Below are 20267 nucleotides of genomic sequence, written 5' to 3'. Positions count from 1 at the left end.
TTGTCAGATGCAAGTGTTTCTTCTCATTGCTATACAACGATTTGATTTCAAAAACAGTATCATAGATATTAAACTATTTCTTGTTATGGTTTTAGATCTGTATGTATCCTCAGAATGATCTCTGTGTAGAAAGAGGTGTTGGAGCTCAGGCTTGTCTGTGTTGTTCTCTGAAGTCAGTCTGGTGAGGTGTGTTTGTAGAGACTTGTCTCAGAGAACGGCTCTGTTTGTCTCTGTTTGATTTCAGCTTGAAAAGGCACCTTTAAGATTCATCAGCGCTAAAGCTGTTAATGTGTTCTTGCTCCTGCAGGCAAACTGTAATGTCTGCTCATTTCTTCAATCTTACTGTGACTCATATACATTTCTTTATTTGTCCTCTGCACTACATATTTTATACTGATGCCTTACAGCTAGAGATTCATTAGTGTGAACAGAGTCAGTCTAGACTCGAATGACCTGGACACACCCGTGCGCTGTTGATGTGGAAACGTTCTGCTTGTGATTAGCGTGATTCGTTAGCATGAACTCACCGCTAACAGCTGCCAGTAAAACACCACACCACTTTCTCCTAGAGTCACAGCACAAGTCATATGAGAAGACTTGTTTTATAGCTGGTTATTGCCGACTCTTCCTGATCGTTATAAACCATCAGACAACTAAAACTGAGAATGCGGCATCTGATTTTCAGCAGTCACGTGATGGAAATGAAATAGTTCATAAAGGGATCTTTGCAGCTGGAGCTGCTCTCGGCTTCACTGAAATGCACCCAATAGTTTTGAAACATGCTGGAATCCATCACTAAGAAGCAAACATGCCAGGACCTTTCCCCGCAGAATCATTGTGTGTTTGTGATATTACAGTATTCACAGAAACACCCGACTCACATGGACGAGATCAGAAGGACAGGCTTGTGATCCTTGATTCTGAGTGTTTCAGGAACAAGCAGTGCTCGACTCTGAAGACACATGTTCAATGTCCAAAAGTGCAAAGACGTTTCAGTGAGGGTTCAGGTTAGGGGTGAAATAAATAAGGGACGATGCACAGCTAGCTGTGATCAAAGGGTTTTAATGCATGATCTGGAGGCACCCGACACGGAGTGCATTAATATTGTTTAATGCACAGCTAGCCGTGCATTATCCTGCTTATACCATAGTCATGTGCCAGCATTGACAAGCTAAAGCTGTTGATGTTTGCAGTGCATTTAACTGTAAAAAGGACAGTTATTTCCGTCAGAGGCTCTAATATTCTGACAAAATAGACAAAGTAGTGCAGTTCACATTTATTTGTATTAATGAATTGACATTTTATTTGAATTAATTATTGATTGATTTATCAACCGATTGAGAGAGGGAAATAGTGTTTTGTGTGTGAATTTTACTTTATTAATACAGTTTTCACATTAATTTCTGCACTAATAACAGAAGCACATAATTCACAACTGAAGATCAAAATGCACATTTTGGACACAACACTTTTTTCAAATACCTGGATACAATACACATGAACCAAAGAGCTTTTGTTCATTGAACTAAAATAACCAGCTCAGAATGACACAACAAGTATTACTGTTTCGAAATGCAGCTCATGCTTTACATCTGAATTGTGTGTCTATTCGTTTCATTTCAGTGATCTAACTATCAATTAATACAACAGCTCAAAATGCTACGTAACTGTTGCATTACTCTTGAAGCATACTTTTAATGGAAAATGCTGAACAACACAGCTAATGTTTATGAAAGTGGAGCAACTGAGTATGTTCAGGTATGATCAGTTTCAAGATGCCGCTTCTTGGGAGAAAAAATCTATAAAAAAATTATATCACTGTTATCAGGATTTGTTTTTCTTACAATACAATAAATGTCTTTTTAGAGGGTGACAGAGCTGAAAGCTGATGAAAGCCACTAATATTTGAGAACGAGGCAGGCTTTAACCTGTCCATGACATGGAGGAGCGGTTGAGAGCGGCCCAGAACAATCAGAGCAATCATGGTTTCAGACCCATCCACAGTTTATCACTGTGTATTTACCCACATACCCCCTGTTCCTTACACGGAGGTGGAAGGTTCACAATAGACCCCTCACAGACAAGTCTCTCGTCATATACTCTTCTCCAGGCCATGATCTATGAGTGCAATGACATCACAGGAGACCAACATCAGGCCTTTATTTGCCATGCCAGAAGATGCAGATTTTCCCATTTCAGTTAATGAAAACATACATAATGATGTGGCCAAAAACCTGAGGCCAAATCCACAAGATAGAGATGATAAACACAGAAGTGCAGTGAGGAACACTCCAGTTAACATCTTACTGTAGGCCTACTGTAGTTTTTTCAAATATTTTCTTCTTATTTAAAGTTTTTTTTAAAAACCTGCTGAGTTGGTTATTTCATCAATAATATTCTAAGTTTGTTTAATAATTCAAGCGTCTATACTTTTCTCCCTAGTCCATTACAATGATGTATGAATGTGGAGAACCATAATGAAAGATGCATCCTGTGTTTTGAACAACTATATTTAATGATTGTACTAACAACTAAACAGTGAAACTATGGGTATGTTGTGTGTGGGTGATCGAACGTAATAAATTAGTTTTGAACCAATGCTTTTGCAAATGCAAGGATTCTTTTAAGATATGAACAAAAATGCTAAGTTTTGATCACTGGACAGCCTGTGTGACAAATAATGTCTGTTTAGAGTTTTGTGTCTAGAGTTTTGAAAAATTACATTAAGGTTCTGTTATTAGTGTGAACTGTACAATTCATAGGGCAGCGCTGAAAAAATAGGGTTCTTGTGATGTGTGGTGCGTGTGTGTGCGTTGGGGGTTCCCAGCCTCACTGAGCTTCATGAGTCACTTCTGTCCCCTGTGGTTCGTAAATTCACATGTGAACAGAATGTGTGCTGTGACCTCTAACCTCTTTTAGATGACTTTTATTGACTTGTAGACTGGACTCTATCCTGCTCTATAGCAGCTGTATGGTCTGTGGATGCATTCTCGTCTCTCTTCTGTGTTTTGGACTGAGATAACGGTACGATGAGCTCATGACGTTCTCTCTGTGTCTGTCCTGCTTTACTGTCTGTCAAACACACCCTGAAGATGCAGTGTTAGATTTAACAGGAACACTAGATGGTCACAAATACAAATTATCAAGAGAAAATCATTCAGATAAGGGATTGAGTGCTATCTGCTGGTGTTAAGTGCAGAAGCGGTTCTGTGGTTTGCTGGCTTCTTCAGTGTGTTTTGAACATCTGGAATCAGGAACTGACTCTGGCTGAAGTGTTGCTCAATAAATGTGGGATATCAATTTGATCTGGTGTCTTGGGAAGGTGGAACAGCTGTCCACACGCTCTCATATTCCCTCTGTAATTCCATCATTTACTCTCAGCAGAGCATTATGAACACACACTCAGTGAAGTGAAGATGTTTGTTTTTGTACATTTGCTTAACTATGTATTATGTGTGAATTTAACTTTACTCCTTTGGGATTCATTCACGTTTAGCACAGATGTACTGTAAATGTGAGGTCATGATTGCAAAATACTTCAGTATCAAACTCACATAAGAATAATGTGCGATTACTTGGGCAAGAAGGTGAACCTTTACAGACTGCGTGAATGACTAATCATTCTTAACTCGTAAATGTAAAAATAAAAATAATAAAATATTAAAGCAACTATTTAAGAGGTTTTGTTGAATTTTTGAATGTTTTTACGCTTATGTCTTTTTGTGTTTACGCTTATGTCTTTTTGTGTTTACGCTGATTTCTTTGTGTTTACGCAGATGTCTTCCTGTTTACGCAGATATTTTACTTTGTTTACACTGATTTCTTTGTGTTCACGCTGATGTATGTGTTTACACTGATGTCTTTGTGTGTTTCACGAGTTCACCCTTACATCTAATCTGAAGGCAAATAGTAGGCATATTTTGGCGTGCTGTCCTGGGGGAGGGGTCCGGGCCCGGAGCATAGCCCGAACCCAAATAACTCCCCCTATCCCAATTTGGGATAAATAGATTAGAAGTGAGGAGTTGGGGTGGAGGAGGGTTGCCGAAAAAACTGTCGTGGGACAGGAGGTAGGAAGACTGGATATATATACGCGTGCGTGCTATAAGATGATTAGCTAAACGAGATGCACCTGTACCAAATTGGATGATTATCTGATCGTGCTTCTCCCGAACTTTGTTAATAAAACCACATTTACGATGATGTCTTTTTGTGTTTACGCTGATGTCTTTGTGTGTTTACGCTAATGTCTTTTTTTGTGTGTTTACGCTGATGTCTTTTTGTGTTTACACTGATGTCTTTGTGTGTTTACGATAATGTCTTTGTGTGTTTACGCTGATGTCTTTGTGTGTTTACGCTGATGTCTTTGTGTGTTTAAGCTGATGTCTTTTTTTGTTTACGCTGATGTGTTTGTATGTTTACGCTAATGTCTTTGTGTGTTTACGCTGATGTCTTTTTGTGTTTACGCTGATGTCTTTTTGTGTTTACGCTGATGTCTTTGTATGTTTACGCTAATGTCTTTGTGTGTTTACGCTGATGTCTTTTTGTGTTTAAGCTGATGTCTTTTTGTGTTTACGCTGATGTCTTTGTGTGTTTACGCTGATGTCTTTGTGTGTTTACGCTGATGTCTTTGTGTGTTTACGCTGATGTCTTTTTGTGTTTACGCTGATGTCTTTGTATGTTTACGCTAATGTCTTTGTGTGTTTACGCTGATGTCTTTTTGTGTTTAAGCTGATGTCTTTTTGTGTTTACGCTGATGTCTTTGTATGTTTACGCTAATGTCTTTGTGTGTTTACGCTGATGTCTTTTTGTGTTTAAGCTGATGTCTTTTTGTGTTTACGCTGATGTCTTTGTATGTTTACGCTAATGTCTTTGTGTGTTTACGCTGATGTCTTTTTGTGTTTAAGCTGATGTCTTTTTGTGTTTACGCTGATGTCTTTGTGTGTTTACGCTGATGTCTTTGTGTGTTTACGCTGATGTCTTTGTGTGTTTACGCTGATGTCTTTTTGTGTTTACGCTGATGTCTTTGTATGTTTACGCTGATGTCTTTGTATGTTTACGCTAATGTCTTTGTGTGTTTACGCTGATGTCTTTTTGTGTTTAAGCTGATGTCTTTGTATGTTTACGCTAATGTCTTTGTGTGTTTACGCTGATGTCTTTTTGTGTTTAAGCTGATGTCTTTTTGTGTTTACGCTGATGTCTTTGTATGTTTACGCTAATGTCTTTGTGTGTTTACGCTGATGTCTTTGTGTGTTTATGCTGATGTCTTTGTGTGTTTACACTGATTTAATTGTTTGCGCTGATGTCATTGTGTGTTTACGCAGATGTCTTCCTGTTTATGCTGATTTTTTAGTTTGTTTACGCTGATTTCTTTGTGTTCATGCTGATGTCTTTGTGCATTTATGCTGATTTCTTTGTGTTTACATTGATTTCTTCGTGTTTACGCTGATGTCTTTGTGTGTTTATGCTGATTTATTTGTGTTTATGCTGATTTATTTGTGTTTATGCTGATGTCTTTGTGTTTACGCTGATTTCTTCGTGTTTATGCTGATTTCTTTGTGTGTTTATATTGATGCCTTTGTTTGTTTACGCTGATGTCTTTGTGTTTACACCAATATCTTTGTGTTTACGATGATTTTGTCATGTTTACGCTGATGTCTTTGTTTACGATGATTTCTTCATGTTTACGCTGATTTCTTTGTGTTTACACTGCTGTCTTTGTGTTTTTACGTGATGTCGTTTTGTGTTTATGCTGATGTCTTTGTCTGTTTACGCTGATTTCATTGTTTGCGCTGAGGTCGTTGTGTGTTTACGCTGATGTCTTCCTGTTTACACTGATTTTTTTTCTTTGTTTACGCTGATTTCTGTGTTCACACTGGTTTCTTTGTGTTTACACTGATGTCTTTTTTTACACTGATGTATTTGTGTGTTTACACTGATTTCTTCTTGTTTACACTGATGTCTTTTTTTTTACAGTGATGTATTTGTGTGTTTACACTGATTTCTTCTTGTTTACGGTGATATCTTTGTGTTTACGCTGATGTCTTTGTACGTTTACGCTGATGTCTTTGTGTGTTTACGCTGATGTCTTTGTGTGTTTACTCTGATGTCTTTGTGTGTTTACGCTGATGTCTTTGTGTGTTTACGCTGATGTCTTTGTGTGTTTACGCTAATGTCTTTGTGTGTTTACGCTGATGTCTATGTTTATGCTTATGTCTTTGTGTGTTTACACTGATTTCATTGTTTGCGCTGATGTCATTGTGTGTTTACGCAGATGTCTTCCCCGTTTATGCAGATTTTTTAGTTTGTTTACACTGATTTCTTTGTGTTCACGCTTATGTATGTTTATGCTGATGTGTTCCTGTTTACACTGATTTTTTTGTTTGTTTATGCTGATTTCAGTGTTCACGCTGATATCTTTGTTTACACTGATGTCTTTGTGTGTTTACGCTGATTTCTTTTTATATTTACACTGATGTCTTTGTGTTTATGCTGATTATTTAGTTTGTTTACGCTGATTTCTTTGTGTTCATGCTTATATCTTTGTGTGTTTACGCTGATGTCTTTGTGTGTTTACGCTGATGTCTTTGTGTGTTTACGCTGATGTCTTTGTTTACGCTGATGTCTTTGTGTGTTTACGCTGATGTCTTTGTGTGTTTACGCTGATGTTTTTGTGTGTTTACGCTGATGTCTTTGTGTGTTTACGCTGATGTTTTTGTGTTTTTACGCTGATTAGATACAGATCCCCTGTAAAGACCTTGTCTCAGAGGAGCACCAGGACAAGACCACAGGAAACAGATGATTCTTCTGCACAATCTGACTTTGCTGCAGTCTGGAATTGAACTACTGGTTTCGTCTGGTCAGAGGAGAACTGACCCCCAACTGAGCCTGGTTTCTCCCAAGGTTTTTTTCTCCATTCTGTCACCGATGGAGTTTCGGTTCCTTGCCGCTGTCGCCTCTGGCTTGCTTAGTTGGGGTCACTTCATCTACAGCGATATCATTGACTTGATTGCAAATAAATGCACAGACACTATTTAACTGAACAGAGATGACATCACTGAATTCAATGATGAACTGCATTATTGACATACTGTTTTCCTAATGAATGTTGTTCAGTTGCTTTGACACAATGTATTTTGATTAAAACGACTTATAAATAAAGGTGACTTGACTTGACTTATGCTGATTTCTTTGTGCTCACGATTTTTATACTGATGAATCACATGCAGAAAACTCATCTCTTTCCTCTTTCCAAATAATTAATTTTTAGAGGAAATTCTGCAAACAGAGAACAAAGCATTTCTTCTAACTTGTGGATCTATTAATATAAAAAATCTCAATATCATGTTCTATGGCCTAACATATCAGAAAAGTACAAAATCTGCATCTGCACATTCACATCACATTATACATTTTCGCTGATGTTGAAATGCGGCTGTGATGAGAATTAACATAATGTGATTCATCTCTGTGTAAATGATCTAAAAAAAATCTTAAATTAAAATGCATTTACTAGATAAGCAAAATGTGGTAAGATATTTAGTCTTGTTTCCATGGGAAATAAACTAAATGAAGTGCATTTTGCTTAAAATAGATAAAATGATCTGCCAGTGAGGTATGTAAAATATTCTTAAACAAGATTATTACACTTACCCCAATGGCAGATCATTTTAAATAATAAAAAATGCACTTCATTTTCAAATTCAATTTCAGATGGAAACTAGACTAAATACATTTAATAAATAAAAAACATTTTGCTTATCTAGTAAATGCATCTTAATTCAAGAATTTGTAGATATTTTGACTGGAAACAACACAAAAATACTAAGATAAGCCTTTTTTGCAGTGTGGTGACGGTCAAGTTGATGTCCATATGCCAGAGATGTGCAGTAAAATCATGTAACTAGTTAATGACATGAAATCAAACAGATAGTGAATGTGACATTCCTTTTGAAATGAGAGTTCAGTAAATGAGTGTGTTCAGTCAACTCTTCTTTCTGGAAATACTGCAAGTGTTTCTGATGTTCTTGAAGCATTAACCTCCGCTCTCGGCTCTGCTCTCGTCAGACTGTTATAAAGGAAGTTTTCTCTGCACTCGCTGCATGCAGAAGTAAGACAGCTCCTGGGACGCACATCAACAAACCTGAGCTGACATCAAGAGCTGTAAGAGAGAGCACAGATGTGAAGAAGGCTCTCCTGTCCGGCCTTCTGTGGTCCAGACTTGCATCTGTCGTGATGCTGAGAGCGCCACCTGCTGGCTGTGAGACGCCTGTGTTCATGAAATAGAGAAAGTCTCAGATCTGTCCTGCTAATCTTACACTCATTTATTTCTTATTTAGAAACAGTTACACAGAGAAACTGTGAGCAGAGCGGCCGACAGAGATCCACTGAGTCGGTCTTGGATAAAAGCGTCTGCTAAATGACTTAATGCACATTTCTGCTGGCTGATATAATTAAGTAAGTCTAGAACCAAGTTACAGTGACTCAGCAACAGATTATTAACAACAGAAGAATTTTCTCAGGACAAATAAAGGAAACATTCTTTTTTTAAACCCATATCTGAAGTTACAGGCAGTGATACATGTTTAAAGCTCACATCTCAGTCACACAACCGGTCTTACGTCACAACTAACCCTAACTTTCTCCTGCAGAGCTGGAGTTTCACTGATCTGATGACACAGTTACACACACTTAAACAACTCTGGGGCTCTAGTTGTCCTGGTCTCCGCTGTCTTTCAGGGATGTAGAGGTCCTTTCTAGGTGCTGATCCACCATCTGGTCTGGATACGTACTGGATCCGGGTGACTGCAGTGACCCTCTGATCTGGATACAGACTGGATCTGGTGGCCACGGTGACCTCGGAATAAGAGAGAAACAGACTAATATTAGCGTAGATGCCATTCTTCTAATGATGTAGCAAGTACATAGGGTGTTATGTGAAGTGTTTCCGGTTCCGGTTTAACTAATTGATGCAGCCTAAAAATCCTTTAACGGATTTGGATATTAAGTAACTGACCCTCTGATGTCACATGGACTACTTTGAAGATGTTTTTCTTACCTTTCTGGACATGGACAGTAGACCGTATACACAGCTTCAATGGAGGGACTGAGAGCTCTCGGACTAAATCTAAAATATCTTAAACTGTGTTCTGAAGATAAACTGAGGTGTTACGGGTTTGGAACGACATGAGGGTGAGTTATTAATGACATAATTTAGATTTTTGGGTGAAATAACCCTTTAATGCATCTTTCCTGTGAAGCTGTAACACTGACTGAGAAACATTTCTGTAAATCATGGAAAAAATAAACATGACTCATAAAATTTAGCGACAAAATTTTATTTCCTAGGACTTCAGCATGTTATATAAAACATTTTCAGCAAACAACTGAATGCTGTGCCAGGCAATATTCATGTGGAAAAGTTCCTTGACCAGGTGAAACTCTTCACCGAAATTAAAACTGAATATTAAATGAAATAAGTTCTTCTTCATAAAGTAGTGGATCAAACTGTTAAAAACCCAACGGCAGTACGTCACGTCTTCCAGAAGTTAGGGTTCTGCATCATTCGCCTCTGGAAGTTTTCATACCTGTGAGGAGGACAGAACAGTGACTCTACACACAAACACATCCGCTGACATGACGCTTCGCCTTAAAACATCTCTCACCATTTGAGGATGGAGCTCGCAGGAACAAACATCTCCGAAGGGTTCGGGGTCATCTGTGCCTGGGACAGCGCAAAAGACGAGGTGAAGTTGTACAGACTCTCCAGCATCTTCTGCGTGAACTGTGAAATAGACAACAAAGAGTTATAACAGAAGATCCACTCTGAAAACACTGACGACACAAAAGTTAGTTTGTGTTTGTTGATAAGTTATAATTTCTGTGTTACCTGAGTGAAGGAGTCCACGGTGGAAACAGCTGAAGTAGAGACTGGTGTCTGTTGTGCGAGCAGATCCAAAGACTCGATGGAGACTCCGACCTGAGCCACGGACGGAGCCTGAGGAACAGCCATCATGCCAAACGGGTGAGCTCCCCCCTCACCTGGAACACACACACACACAGACAGATGCGCACACACACACACCATTACAGGGCTTCAATTATCGATCATTTCTAGAATCAGAAATCGAATTAAAAAAAATAAAATCTGAGATTTTATTCTGATTTTATCTGAGATTTTATTTTTAGGCCATATCGCCCAGCCCTAATAGAACTGATGTCACTCGACTCTCTTACCAGCTTTCAGACCCGAGATCCTGAATATGGCACTGGGTTTGTCATTGGTGATGAAGCCCAGCAGCTGCCACACCTGACCGACAGCAGGGTCAGGGAAAGAGAAGTAGACCGCACCACCCATGCCCACCGGGAAGGGCACAGTGCCCAGCATGAAGACCACCACATGATTGACCTTCTCATAGTCCGGCAGAGTAAAGACGAACTTATCAGAGGCGACCTGCTGCGCGTCCGTCTGGACCTGGGAGAGCACACACACACACACACACACACACACACACACACTCATCAACACTGATAAACCCTAACCCTAACATCCGTCTGGACCTGAGAGAGCACACACACACACACACACACACACTCATCAACACTGATAAACCCTAACCCTAACATCCGTCTGGACCTGAGAGAGCGCACACACACACACACACACACACACACACACACACTCATAAACACTGCTGATTTACTCTGATAGACACAGAGAGACTGGAGTGTGATCACAGGTCTCTTATTCTGGAGTCAGCAGTACACCGAGACTGAAAGGAAGAATCTCACTGTGATGATCAGGTTATTCTCGTTAGGCTCAGACTAGTCTAAGTCTTAGGGTTAGGATTAGACTAGTCTTACAGGTTAGTCGTCTAATTCCTTCAAAACTGGTTATAACCATGTGAAGCCTGTTAAATAAGACGTAGATCGGTCAAATTTGAATCAGAAAGCACGGCTCATTAGCGCTTGGCTAACAGCTAGTGTCTATCAGCTAGTGTCTATCAGACTAGTTAAGACAGGGTGGGTGGGTTAGTTCAGTTGGATGTGAATCCACTCACCAATCTGCCGGCGACTAAACACCCGAACATCACCAGGATTACTGCAGGAACACATCCGAGGAAACACAGTCCACTGCAGCAGAACTATCATCACAGGATCTTGCTAGAAACTTCCAAAAGCAGCTGGTAGACGCGACCTCTGACCCGGAAACTAAACACGGCGCGCTTCGCTGATTGGACGACCCGACGCGGCGCGTGCGTCAAACACACAGAACGAACCGAAGTGTGATTATTAATCTTAATGAAAATTCAAAAAAAAAAAAAAAAAAAAAACGCACCACTTTTCTTTCCATCATGCAAACACGTGGATGTGACACACACGGTATATAATAGATCCTGTACATGAGGAAGCTCCAGGGAGTTAGATTTACATCAGGAGAGGACTTAATTTGATCTAATTTATTTATTTTGTCATAGCCACATGAATATTTATTTGAACAGTGTTCACTTGATCTTGTTGCGACCCCAAAGTGACCTAATAATTATAATTATCTTCAGGATTTCAGTGTGATTGGATGCACTGATGACACACAGCTCCTGATGATGAAGATGATGAAGACTGTGGAGCGGAAGTGTGATGATGAGAGATGTGTCACCAACACCACAGCTGATAAACACAAGTCATTCAGTTATCTGTGTTCCACAAATCATTCTCCTCTCTGTTGGATTTGATAAATTTAAAAAAAATAAATTATAAATTTTTGCATTTAGCATACACTTTAATCCAAAGTGACTTACAGTGCATTCAGGTTATCAATTTTTACCTATAATGTGTATCATGGATTTTAATATTAATATTGAAGTCAAATGTTTTTCATTACCCTTATTAAGAAGTGTACCATGTTGGATTAGAAAACATTTGAAACATGTTAAAAAGCATTAGACTGTGGAAAAATCAGCTGCACATTGTCATAGATCTACATTGAATGATATTTATTGAATTTTTAATATTTTTTAAGTCATATAACATTAGCCTTCACCCTTTTCACCCATTTATTGTTTCACATTTCTTTCCTTTTTTATTTTCTTGCCCATGGGACACTATTAAAATTAAGATTAGTTCATTAACTTACCTTTCATGCAGTTTTCACCGCTGATATTATAAAAGTTGTTTGGAATCAAAGTGGTTTTGTGTAGCACGAGCAAGTCTCTGTTCTCATCAAGAACTACTCGAGCGAACCGAACTAACTCTGTTCAGCTGTTCTGAACCCAAACTCAGGCTTAGTCAACTCAGAGTTTGCTGAACCTCCTTTCTGGAATACACCCATGGTTAAATAAGTAAATAAATACAAATTTCACAATTTAAATAGGCTAGAAAAACAGAGTGAGGAATAGGCTAGAAAAATAGATTTTATTAAAGTCAGACGAGAGAAAGGCAAAGAAAGAAAAGGCAGCAGAAGCAGATGATGGATCAGCGCAGTCGGTCCCAGCGCCAGATCGAAGCGTCGTCACACACAGCGATCAGAATACTGCTGTCCCGACTGAAGCTGGTCTGTCTGATCGCAGATGTGCATTTGGGGAGCGTGAGCGTGGTACACCTGAACACAACACAAGCAGAGTTAGAAATAACACAAACACAGGTCTGTGGATCGTTCTGACGAGGAATCTTACTTCGCTTTATGAGGATCCTCCACCTCCAGGTCCCAAACATACAGCTTCCCGACTTGATTTCCAAGAGCTAACATCTGCGGAGGAGAAGACACACACTCTTCATTGATCACCAGATGTTCTTACTAACCGTCAGTCGCTTCAGTTCACGTCGATCAGGAACCGCTCACCTTCTGCCAGAAGTCCATGGAGAAGCGCATGTACCAAATATCACACTGACTGTAATCGAAGCGGCCCAGAACCGTCACGTTCGACTCGTTCGGTTTGATGCGGTCGATGTCCTCTTCCATCTTCCCAGGTTTCCAACACACAATTGCATTTTCACATGACTACAAAACAACAACAACCGATTAGCACGAGGAAATAATAAAACACTTCGGCTTCTGGTGCTGCAGAAAGTACCTTTGAAAGAATCAAATCTCCGAGCCAGCGGACGCAGTCCACATAGTTCCTGTGAATGTCTCGTGTGGAAAAGTCTGGGAAGTGAATCTTCTGAGACACGAAAGGCCTGAGGACGCAGTAAGAGAGGAGCTGAAAGCACTGCTGAAGCAGAGGATAGCGCTGGAGGAAGACGTCACTCACCGGTTGGTTTTGCTGGGGTTATACTCGTACGAACCGCGGATGGCTTTCTGCATCCTCTCAGAGCTGATCCTCCACAGCTTCAAGGAGTGATCCATCCCACACGACATGATCTTCTCACCGAGCAGATCAAAGTCCTGAAAACACCACAGAAGCGTTTAGTGACACACAGGCTTGTGTTTCTGGACTCACAAACGGTTTAATCTTATTGTATTTAAAACAGGATTCCTTTAGATAAGATCTGACAATATCTGCTCAAACGTAGGCCTTTATATTGTTAGATGAGAAAGTGATGCGCAGGTCGGGTTTTATGAAATTATTTGCTGTGACGGGTCGGTCTCGTCGTGAGGAGCGCGGTCCGGAGCGATGTATGATCAGTTCAATTTAACTTTACTCAGAATATATGAACTTAGCTGTTTTGATTACTTTATATTTATATATGAACTAGCAGTTTTAAATACAGTATTTTTATATTTCACATAAGTTTATCAGTAGGTTTGAAAGTATATTTTTTAGATTAATGGTGATTCCAGTCTCTCTCTCGCGCACCTGCGCAGTTTGAAACACCAAACAGTTCTGCGAAGAGTGTCTCTCTAACATGATAATATCGAGTATCGTCGATCTGATCTGATAAATGACCATATCGCCCAACACTACAACATATATGGGTTTTGTTTTCAATGACCCGCCCCACACATAAATAAAAAGTGACAATTTCTTCAAATCCGCAGGTTATGAGACGACCCGCGCATCACTGATGAGAAATAAAAGCACAAGTTTTATTTCTTTTTTGGGTTGTGTAGCCTATTATCATCAGTCTTCACAACACGATCACAGACAGTGAATTAATCTCATTCTTTTGTCTCTATACATCAATATATTTTTAAAGATGGACGAACAATCACCTGATTTTTAAAATGTTCAATTACATTTGGATTAAAAACACAGTTTGCGCTTGTCAATAGATTACGTTTCCAAAATGAGACTACAACAGCAGAAATTAGATTTTTTTTTTCTCTGATTAATGAAATTAATGAAATGAAATGATTGAGGAAAAAGCATTGGACTGTATGTAGAAACGCTGCAGTGATTAGGATCATACTCCAGCTGACACTCACGGCGCTCAAGACCTCGTCACGATGGCCCTCGACTCCTCCGAAGATGGCCACCAGAGTATCTGTCTGAACGTTCCAGAGCCGCAGCGCGTGATCTGACAAACACACCGCAAACCATCAACAACCTGCTCTGAACACACCACATACTGACAGGTCTGCTCTCTTTACCTTTACTGACCGACAGCAAAAGGTTCGGGTCCCTCGGGTGAAATTTGAGCTCGTTGATCGCATTTCCATGACCCACATAATGCTGCAAACACACGAAGAAATCAGCGTAAACTAAGAAATCAGCGTAACCATGAAATCAGCGTAAAGAAATCAAATGAAATCAGCATAAACAAAGAAATCAAACGAAATCAGTGTAAACAAAGAAATCAAATAAAATCAGCGTAAACAAAGAAATCATCATAAAGAAATCAAATGAAATCAGCATAAACAAAGAAATCAGCATAAAGAAATCAAATGAAATCAGCATAAACAAAGAAATCAAATGAAATCAGCGTAAACACATGAAGAAATGAGTGTTAACTAGAGGTCGACTGATTGTGGATTTTGCTGATAGCGATAGCTAGGTTTGAGCACACTGGGCGTTACAGATTAATTCACAGAATCCAAGATTTTAAAATGGATACTGAACAAAAACTAAAATAGTGCTTTATTTACACACACACAAAAAAAAACTGTTCTGAACCATACTTATAGTAGTAGTAATAAACTAATAATAATAATAATAATAATAATAATAACAGTAATAGTAAATGTTAAAATTACCACACTCTAATAAGGCTCTATGAAATCAGTTTTTTATTTAACATTTTATTTATTTACAAATTCCGTTATTTAACTTACACATTTTCACATCAATTTAATAAGAGTTACACAAAAAATACATGATTAAGGCCCTATGAAATGTTTTTTTTTTCCTCACCATATTATTTTTGTTACCAAATTCTGTTTTAGCATGTCTAATTATTTGAACGCATAAAACAACTTGATTTTTTATTTGATTTTTTCCCCCTCAAAAATTTTGTGTATTTACATTTTTATTGTTTTCAAATCAAGGCATGAAACATTAATTTTATTTGTCTTAATTACTGAAAATTAAGCAAACTCTTTTGGGGAAACAAAGGGGATTTATTATTAAAATGAAAACATGGAAATGTTGTTTGATTATTACTTTAAAATTAATGTCTGTTTAATTTTAGTAGTAACTTATTATGACGGGTTGCCGTGAATATCTTTACAGTTCTGTGCCCTACAATTATCCCGGCACAATGTTTACTCTCACACTTTAACTGCTTCTAATATTGAGCACTTAAAGGGAGGGTGAAACGCTATTTCATGCATACTGAGTTTTTTACACTGTTAAAGAGTTGGATTCCCATGCTAAACATGGACAAAGTTTCAAAAATTAAGTTGTACGTTTGAAGGAGTATTTAAATACTCCTTCCGGTTTGTCACAAGTTTGGGAAAGTTTTTTTCGAGTATGGCTCTGTGTGACGTTAGATGGAGCGGAATTTCCTTATATGTGTCCTGAGGCACTTCTGCCGGAAGAGAGAACGCTCCCGTATAGCAGAGCACTGAGAGCACAACAGACTTCACTGATCAGAGCGAGAGCGTCGCCAAATGTCACAAAAGAAGTGTGTTTTTGGTTGCCAGGGCAAGACAACCCTGCACAGATTACCAAAAGAGAAACAGCATTAAGGGACCAGTGGATGGAGTTTATTTTTACAGAGCATCAACGGAGTTGTGCAAGTGTTTGTTCCCTGCATTTCGGATTGCACATCGTTTATTTCTTAAGGATAATGCAGTCCCAACGAAAAAGGGTCACGATCGTGTGTTGGAACCGCAGGCGGTGAGTAAAACTGCTTCAAATATCTCTGTGTTGTTAACTTAGCTATCGGCGCGTAAGCACATCAAGTAAACAACATGCGATGTTGTTATCAAACTGCACTTTCCACATGTACAGCTTAAAAAAAAAAAAAAAGACGACATAAAGTGGAACTTAGTCATTTTCCAAAACCGCTAAGCAAATATATACAGTTTCAGTACATACCACATAGAGAAGCCTTCGCTGAGGCTGCTCTTGTTAAATTTCAGCCTCTGGATCTGTGTCACAGCTTCCAGACGCGCTCAACACAAAAGCCTACTGGCGCTCGTGATTCTTTAGCTCCGCCCACACGTCACGCCTCTAGGCGCTCGTGTTTTTCCGGGAAAAATCGGTACAGACTATCTTTCTCTTATAAATATAATAAAAATAAAGACTTTTTGGAGTTATGAAGGATGCAGTACTACTCTATAGGTACTCAAGATTAACAGGAGATTGAGTGAAAACAAGCATTTCACCCCCCCTTTAATGATTGTCTAAACAATATAAATGAGCAGCGCTGCGTCTAGAGTATCACACACACTCCTGACGCATCACGTTCAACTCGAACAATGGTCTAAAACAGTTAATTTATTCACCAAACGGACATAAGTTTACTCCAAGAATGAACAATGAGGCACAGATAAGTTTGAAGTTCACGGTTTAAAAAAAACGGAGCAAACGGAAAGAGCGATCTATATCATAGCTCTATTAATGAAGCATACAGACTTTATTAGAGCCACAGAAAGACCAATGTTTCAATGAAAATGCTCAAAATACAATTCATTATGTACATTAACAACGATTCGGGCGAATCTAATGTAATTTCAAGTAAAACGAATAGCACTCGAGGCGCAGCGGCATATTCTGTCTGAAGTTTCTCGCTCTGCGTCTAAACACAGCACGTGCTGTCAGTGATTCAGCCACTAGAGGACGCTCTCGCTCTGAATAATGAAAACAGAGCCTTCTCAGCCGCTCCGGCAACAGACGCAACCCGGGAAACTATGAGCATGGATTTTTGCCGATAACTGATGGTTCCAGCAATCAACTATCGGTGCCGATTAATCATCAGAACCGATACATCGGTCGACCTCTAGTGTTAACACAGTTAGAGGAGCAGCAGATGCAGGTCAGTCTGTTTCCAGCAATACTCCACGTGGGGCCGAGCGTCTGGACTCACTTTGACGCACTGCATGGTGATGTGGTTGATGATGCGGATGATGCCACGAGATCCGGCCACGGCTAGCAGCGGGTGACTGGTGCTCGTGTCAAAGGTCCAAGCGCAAGTGTAGAAGTTTTCATCAGCCTAGACAGCGCAGGAATCAAGGGAATAACAAAATACACTGGCACAAATCTACAGAATAACCTCAGACACTTCAAGATAAAACCCAACCGTCTGATGATTTTATTCTGTGTCTGAAAGGATACATCAGCATCTACATACGACTGCAGCAGACGGATCTCTCCTTGAGAGTGACACTCATAGAGAGTGACCTGCAGGAACAAGACACCCAACATGAGGGATCTGCAGAGACACGTGTGTGTGTGTGTGTGTGTGAGTGAGTGAGTGAGTGAGAGAGAGAGAGAGAGTGTCTGTGTGTGCGCGCGTGAGAGAGACAGGGAGTGTGTGTGAGAGAGTGTGAGAGAGAGAGAGAGAGGGGCAGTGTGTGTGTGAGAGAGTGAGAAAGAGAGAGAGGCAGTGTGTGTGAGAGAGAGAGAGAGAGTGTGTGTGAGAGAGTGTGAGTGTGTGTGAGAGAGAGTGAGAAAGAGAGAGAGGCAGTGTGTGTGTGTGTGTGTGTGCTTGTGTGAGTGTGCAAGTGAGGGAGCGAGTGAGTGTGAGAGAGAGACAGGGAGGGAGTGTGTGTGTGTGTGTGAGAGTGAGTGTGAAAGTAAGTGAGTGAGTGAGTGTGAGAGTGAGTGAGTGTGTGAGAGTGAGTGAGCGAGTGTGTGCGAGAGAGAGAGATAGAGAGTGTGTGTGTGTTTGTGTGTGTGTGTGAGTGAGTGAGTGAATGTGAGTGAGCGAGTGAGTGTGTGAGTGAGTTTGTTCAGGTGAGTGTGTCTGAGAGAGAGAGAGGGAGTGTGTGAGTGAGCGAGTGAGTGTGTGTCAGTGTGTGTTGGTGTGTGTGTCACTCACTCTGTTGCTGCCGACGGTTGCGAACACCAGGGGGTCTCCTTCTTTGCTGTTCCAGTTGAACTGCACTCCAAACAGCGGCTGTCCGTGATCCTCCTGCACGACACACACATCACCGTCAGAGTGCCCTCACTAGTACACACTACAGAAGCACTACAGGCTTACTTACCCTCAGACTGTTGACACACTTGAAGGAATATTTGCACTTCTTGGACTTCCACTTGCCTTTGCCCCAGCTCTTTCTGCCCGGAGCATTGGCCGTGTTCGTGGGAGTGTCGGGCCGCTCGGGGTTCGTGCCGCTTTCAACGCTGACCGCATCATCCTGAGAACATCAGACGTCTGATTAATCACGGAATCAATCTGATTAATCACGGAATCAGCATCAGACGTCTGATTACGTTTACATTTAGCAGATGCTTTAACCAAAGCGACTTTCAAATATGGACAAAAGAAGCAATCTAAACCAACAAAAGAGAAATGATATGTAAAGTGCTAGCGTTTTTATATAAATAAAGATAAACAGTCGTGGCCTAGTGGGTAGAGAGTTTGACTCCTAACCCTAGGGTTGTGGGTTCGAATCTCTGGCCGGTAATACTACGACTGAGGAGCCCTTGAGCAAGGCATCGAACCCCCAACTGCTCCCTGGGTGCCACAGCATAAATGATGCCCACTGCTCCGGGTGTGTGTGTGTGTGTGTGTGTGTGTACACTTTGGATGAGTTAATTGCAGAGCACGAATTCTGAGTATGGGTCACCATACTTGGCTGCATGTCACTTCACTTAAAAAAAATGATAAAGCAGGATTAAAATAGAATAAACAGAGCTAGAGTTAGAGCCCACTTCCTCAAATCTTACCCTGGAGGTCCCATGCACTGCAGAGTTTAGCTCCAACCCTGATCAAAGTCACCTGTCTGTGATTTTCTAATGATGCCAAAGACATTAACGTTTCGCTCGAAGATCTTCGTCAGACACTGTGTGACCAAGACGTTACTAACTTTAAATTTTCTAAATAAAGAGAGAATAACAGTTCAGACCTTTTATTGTACTATTTGTTCAATTCTTCTTAAATCTTGCTCTTGACTAAGATGCTTTGGATCTGCGTTATGAGAAGCTAATGCATTCACACACATAAAAAAACTCTTCACAGAAACCGATCATATGATCATTTGTGTCGGTGTTCTTCATCATCATCGCCATCAACATAAATACATGAAACCACTGAAGACGTCCGATTTGAAAAACACAGTCACACGTGTGTGTGTGATAATATGAAGAGTAACGTTATATGAAATGTGAATTAAATCACACTAACGTTAACCCGGAGGAGTTTAGCGCTGAAGAGAAACACGCGACAAGAGACAAAGAGAAACTTCACTGACGAGCAGCTGCACAAACACACACATTAAACATATTCAGAGCATAATTGACCTACATTGTCGTCTCCTGACAGATCAGGGTTGCTGTTTTCATCACTGCTTAATTTCTGCTTTTTGTTATTCGGCATCTCGTTTCCCGCCTCAGCATGAGATTCAGACATCTTCCTGCAGCAGCAATGCCACACTGCCGGAAAGCAGAGCATTGGCGCTCATGCCACACTGCTGCAAAACAGCGCGACAGCTGCGGTAACACTGAGCGACTGCAGAGGGAGACTGTTCACACGCGCTGGCTACAGTAAACCCGAACTAGAGCAGAATTGAAGTTATCGAGAGAATAGAAGCGTTATTTTACTGTATATGGTTTAAAAAGGTGTGGTAACAGTCTTCGGCCTTTAATGTTTTTGTTGTTGTTTTAAGATAGAGAGCAACGTCTTGTTTATTTAACTGCATTTCAATCAAATCGCACTGAAGGCTAATAGAGCTCGGGCGTAGACGTCATGGAATGGTGCATTGTGGGTAACGGCGGCCATTTTAG

The 20267-nt window shown here is 40.2% G+C and overlaps 2 protein-coding genes across 3 annotated transcripts; both read right to left on the bottom strand.

Moving 5' to 3' along the window:
* Positions 1 to 9319: 9319 nt before the first annotated feature.
* hikeshi (heat shock protein nuclear import factor hikeshi) lies at positions 9320 to 11213 on the bottom strand. 2 transcript variants are annotated; one of them, XM_026204883.1, is made up of 5 exons: positions 11058 to 11213; positions 10234 to 10471; positions 9887 to 10038; positions 9663 to 9781; positions 9530 to 9584 (listed from the first exon to the last, which is right to left on the bottom strand). In XM_026204883.1, exons 1-5 carry the CDS (start codon positions 11085 to 11087, stop codon positions 9530 to 9532), a joined length of 594 nt encoding a protein of 197 aa, XP_026060668.1. In that variant the 5' UTR covers positions 11088 to 11213. The 2 variants fall into 2 exon arrangements, with proteins under 2 accessions (XP_026060670.1, XP_026060668.1); XM_026204885.1 differs by lacking the exon at positions 11058 to 11213 and having other exon boundaries at positions 9320 to 9584.
* A 1176-nt stretch (positions 11214 to 12389) lies between these two features.
* LOC113044703 (polycomb protein eed-like) lies at positions 12390 to 19942 on the bottom strand. Its single transcript, XM_026204882.1, has 12 exons — positions 19789 to 19942; positions 18527 to 18679; positions 18361 to 18453; positions 17655 to 17720; positions 17407 to 17532; positions 14528 to 14609; positions 14363 to 14454; positions 13248 to 13381; positions 13068 to 13173; positions 12836 to 12994; positions 12669 to 12742; positions 12390 to 12595 (listed from the first exon to the last, which is right to left on the bottom strand). The coding sequence occupies exons 1-12, from the start codon at positions 19933 to 19935 to the stop codon at positions 12469 to 12471; spliced, it is 1359 nt and encodes a 452-aa protein (XP_026060667.1). The 5' UTR covers positions 19936 to 19942; the 3' UTR covers positions 12390 to 12468.
* Positions 19943 to 20267: the final 325 nt, after the last annotated feature.

Source organism: Carassius auratus, chromosome 26 (assembly GCF_003368295.1).
Source record: "Carassius auratus strain Wakin chromosome 26, ASM336829v1, whole genome shotgun sequence".
Classification (NCBI taxonomy): domain Eukaryota; kingdom Metazoa; phylum Chordata; class Actinopteri; order Cypriniformes; family Cyprinidae; genus Carassius; species Carassius auratus.
The sequence above is the reverse complement of the archived record's forward strand: the minus strand, read 5'-3'. Positions and strand labels throughout refer to the sequence as shown.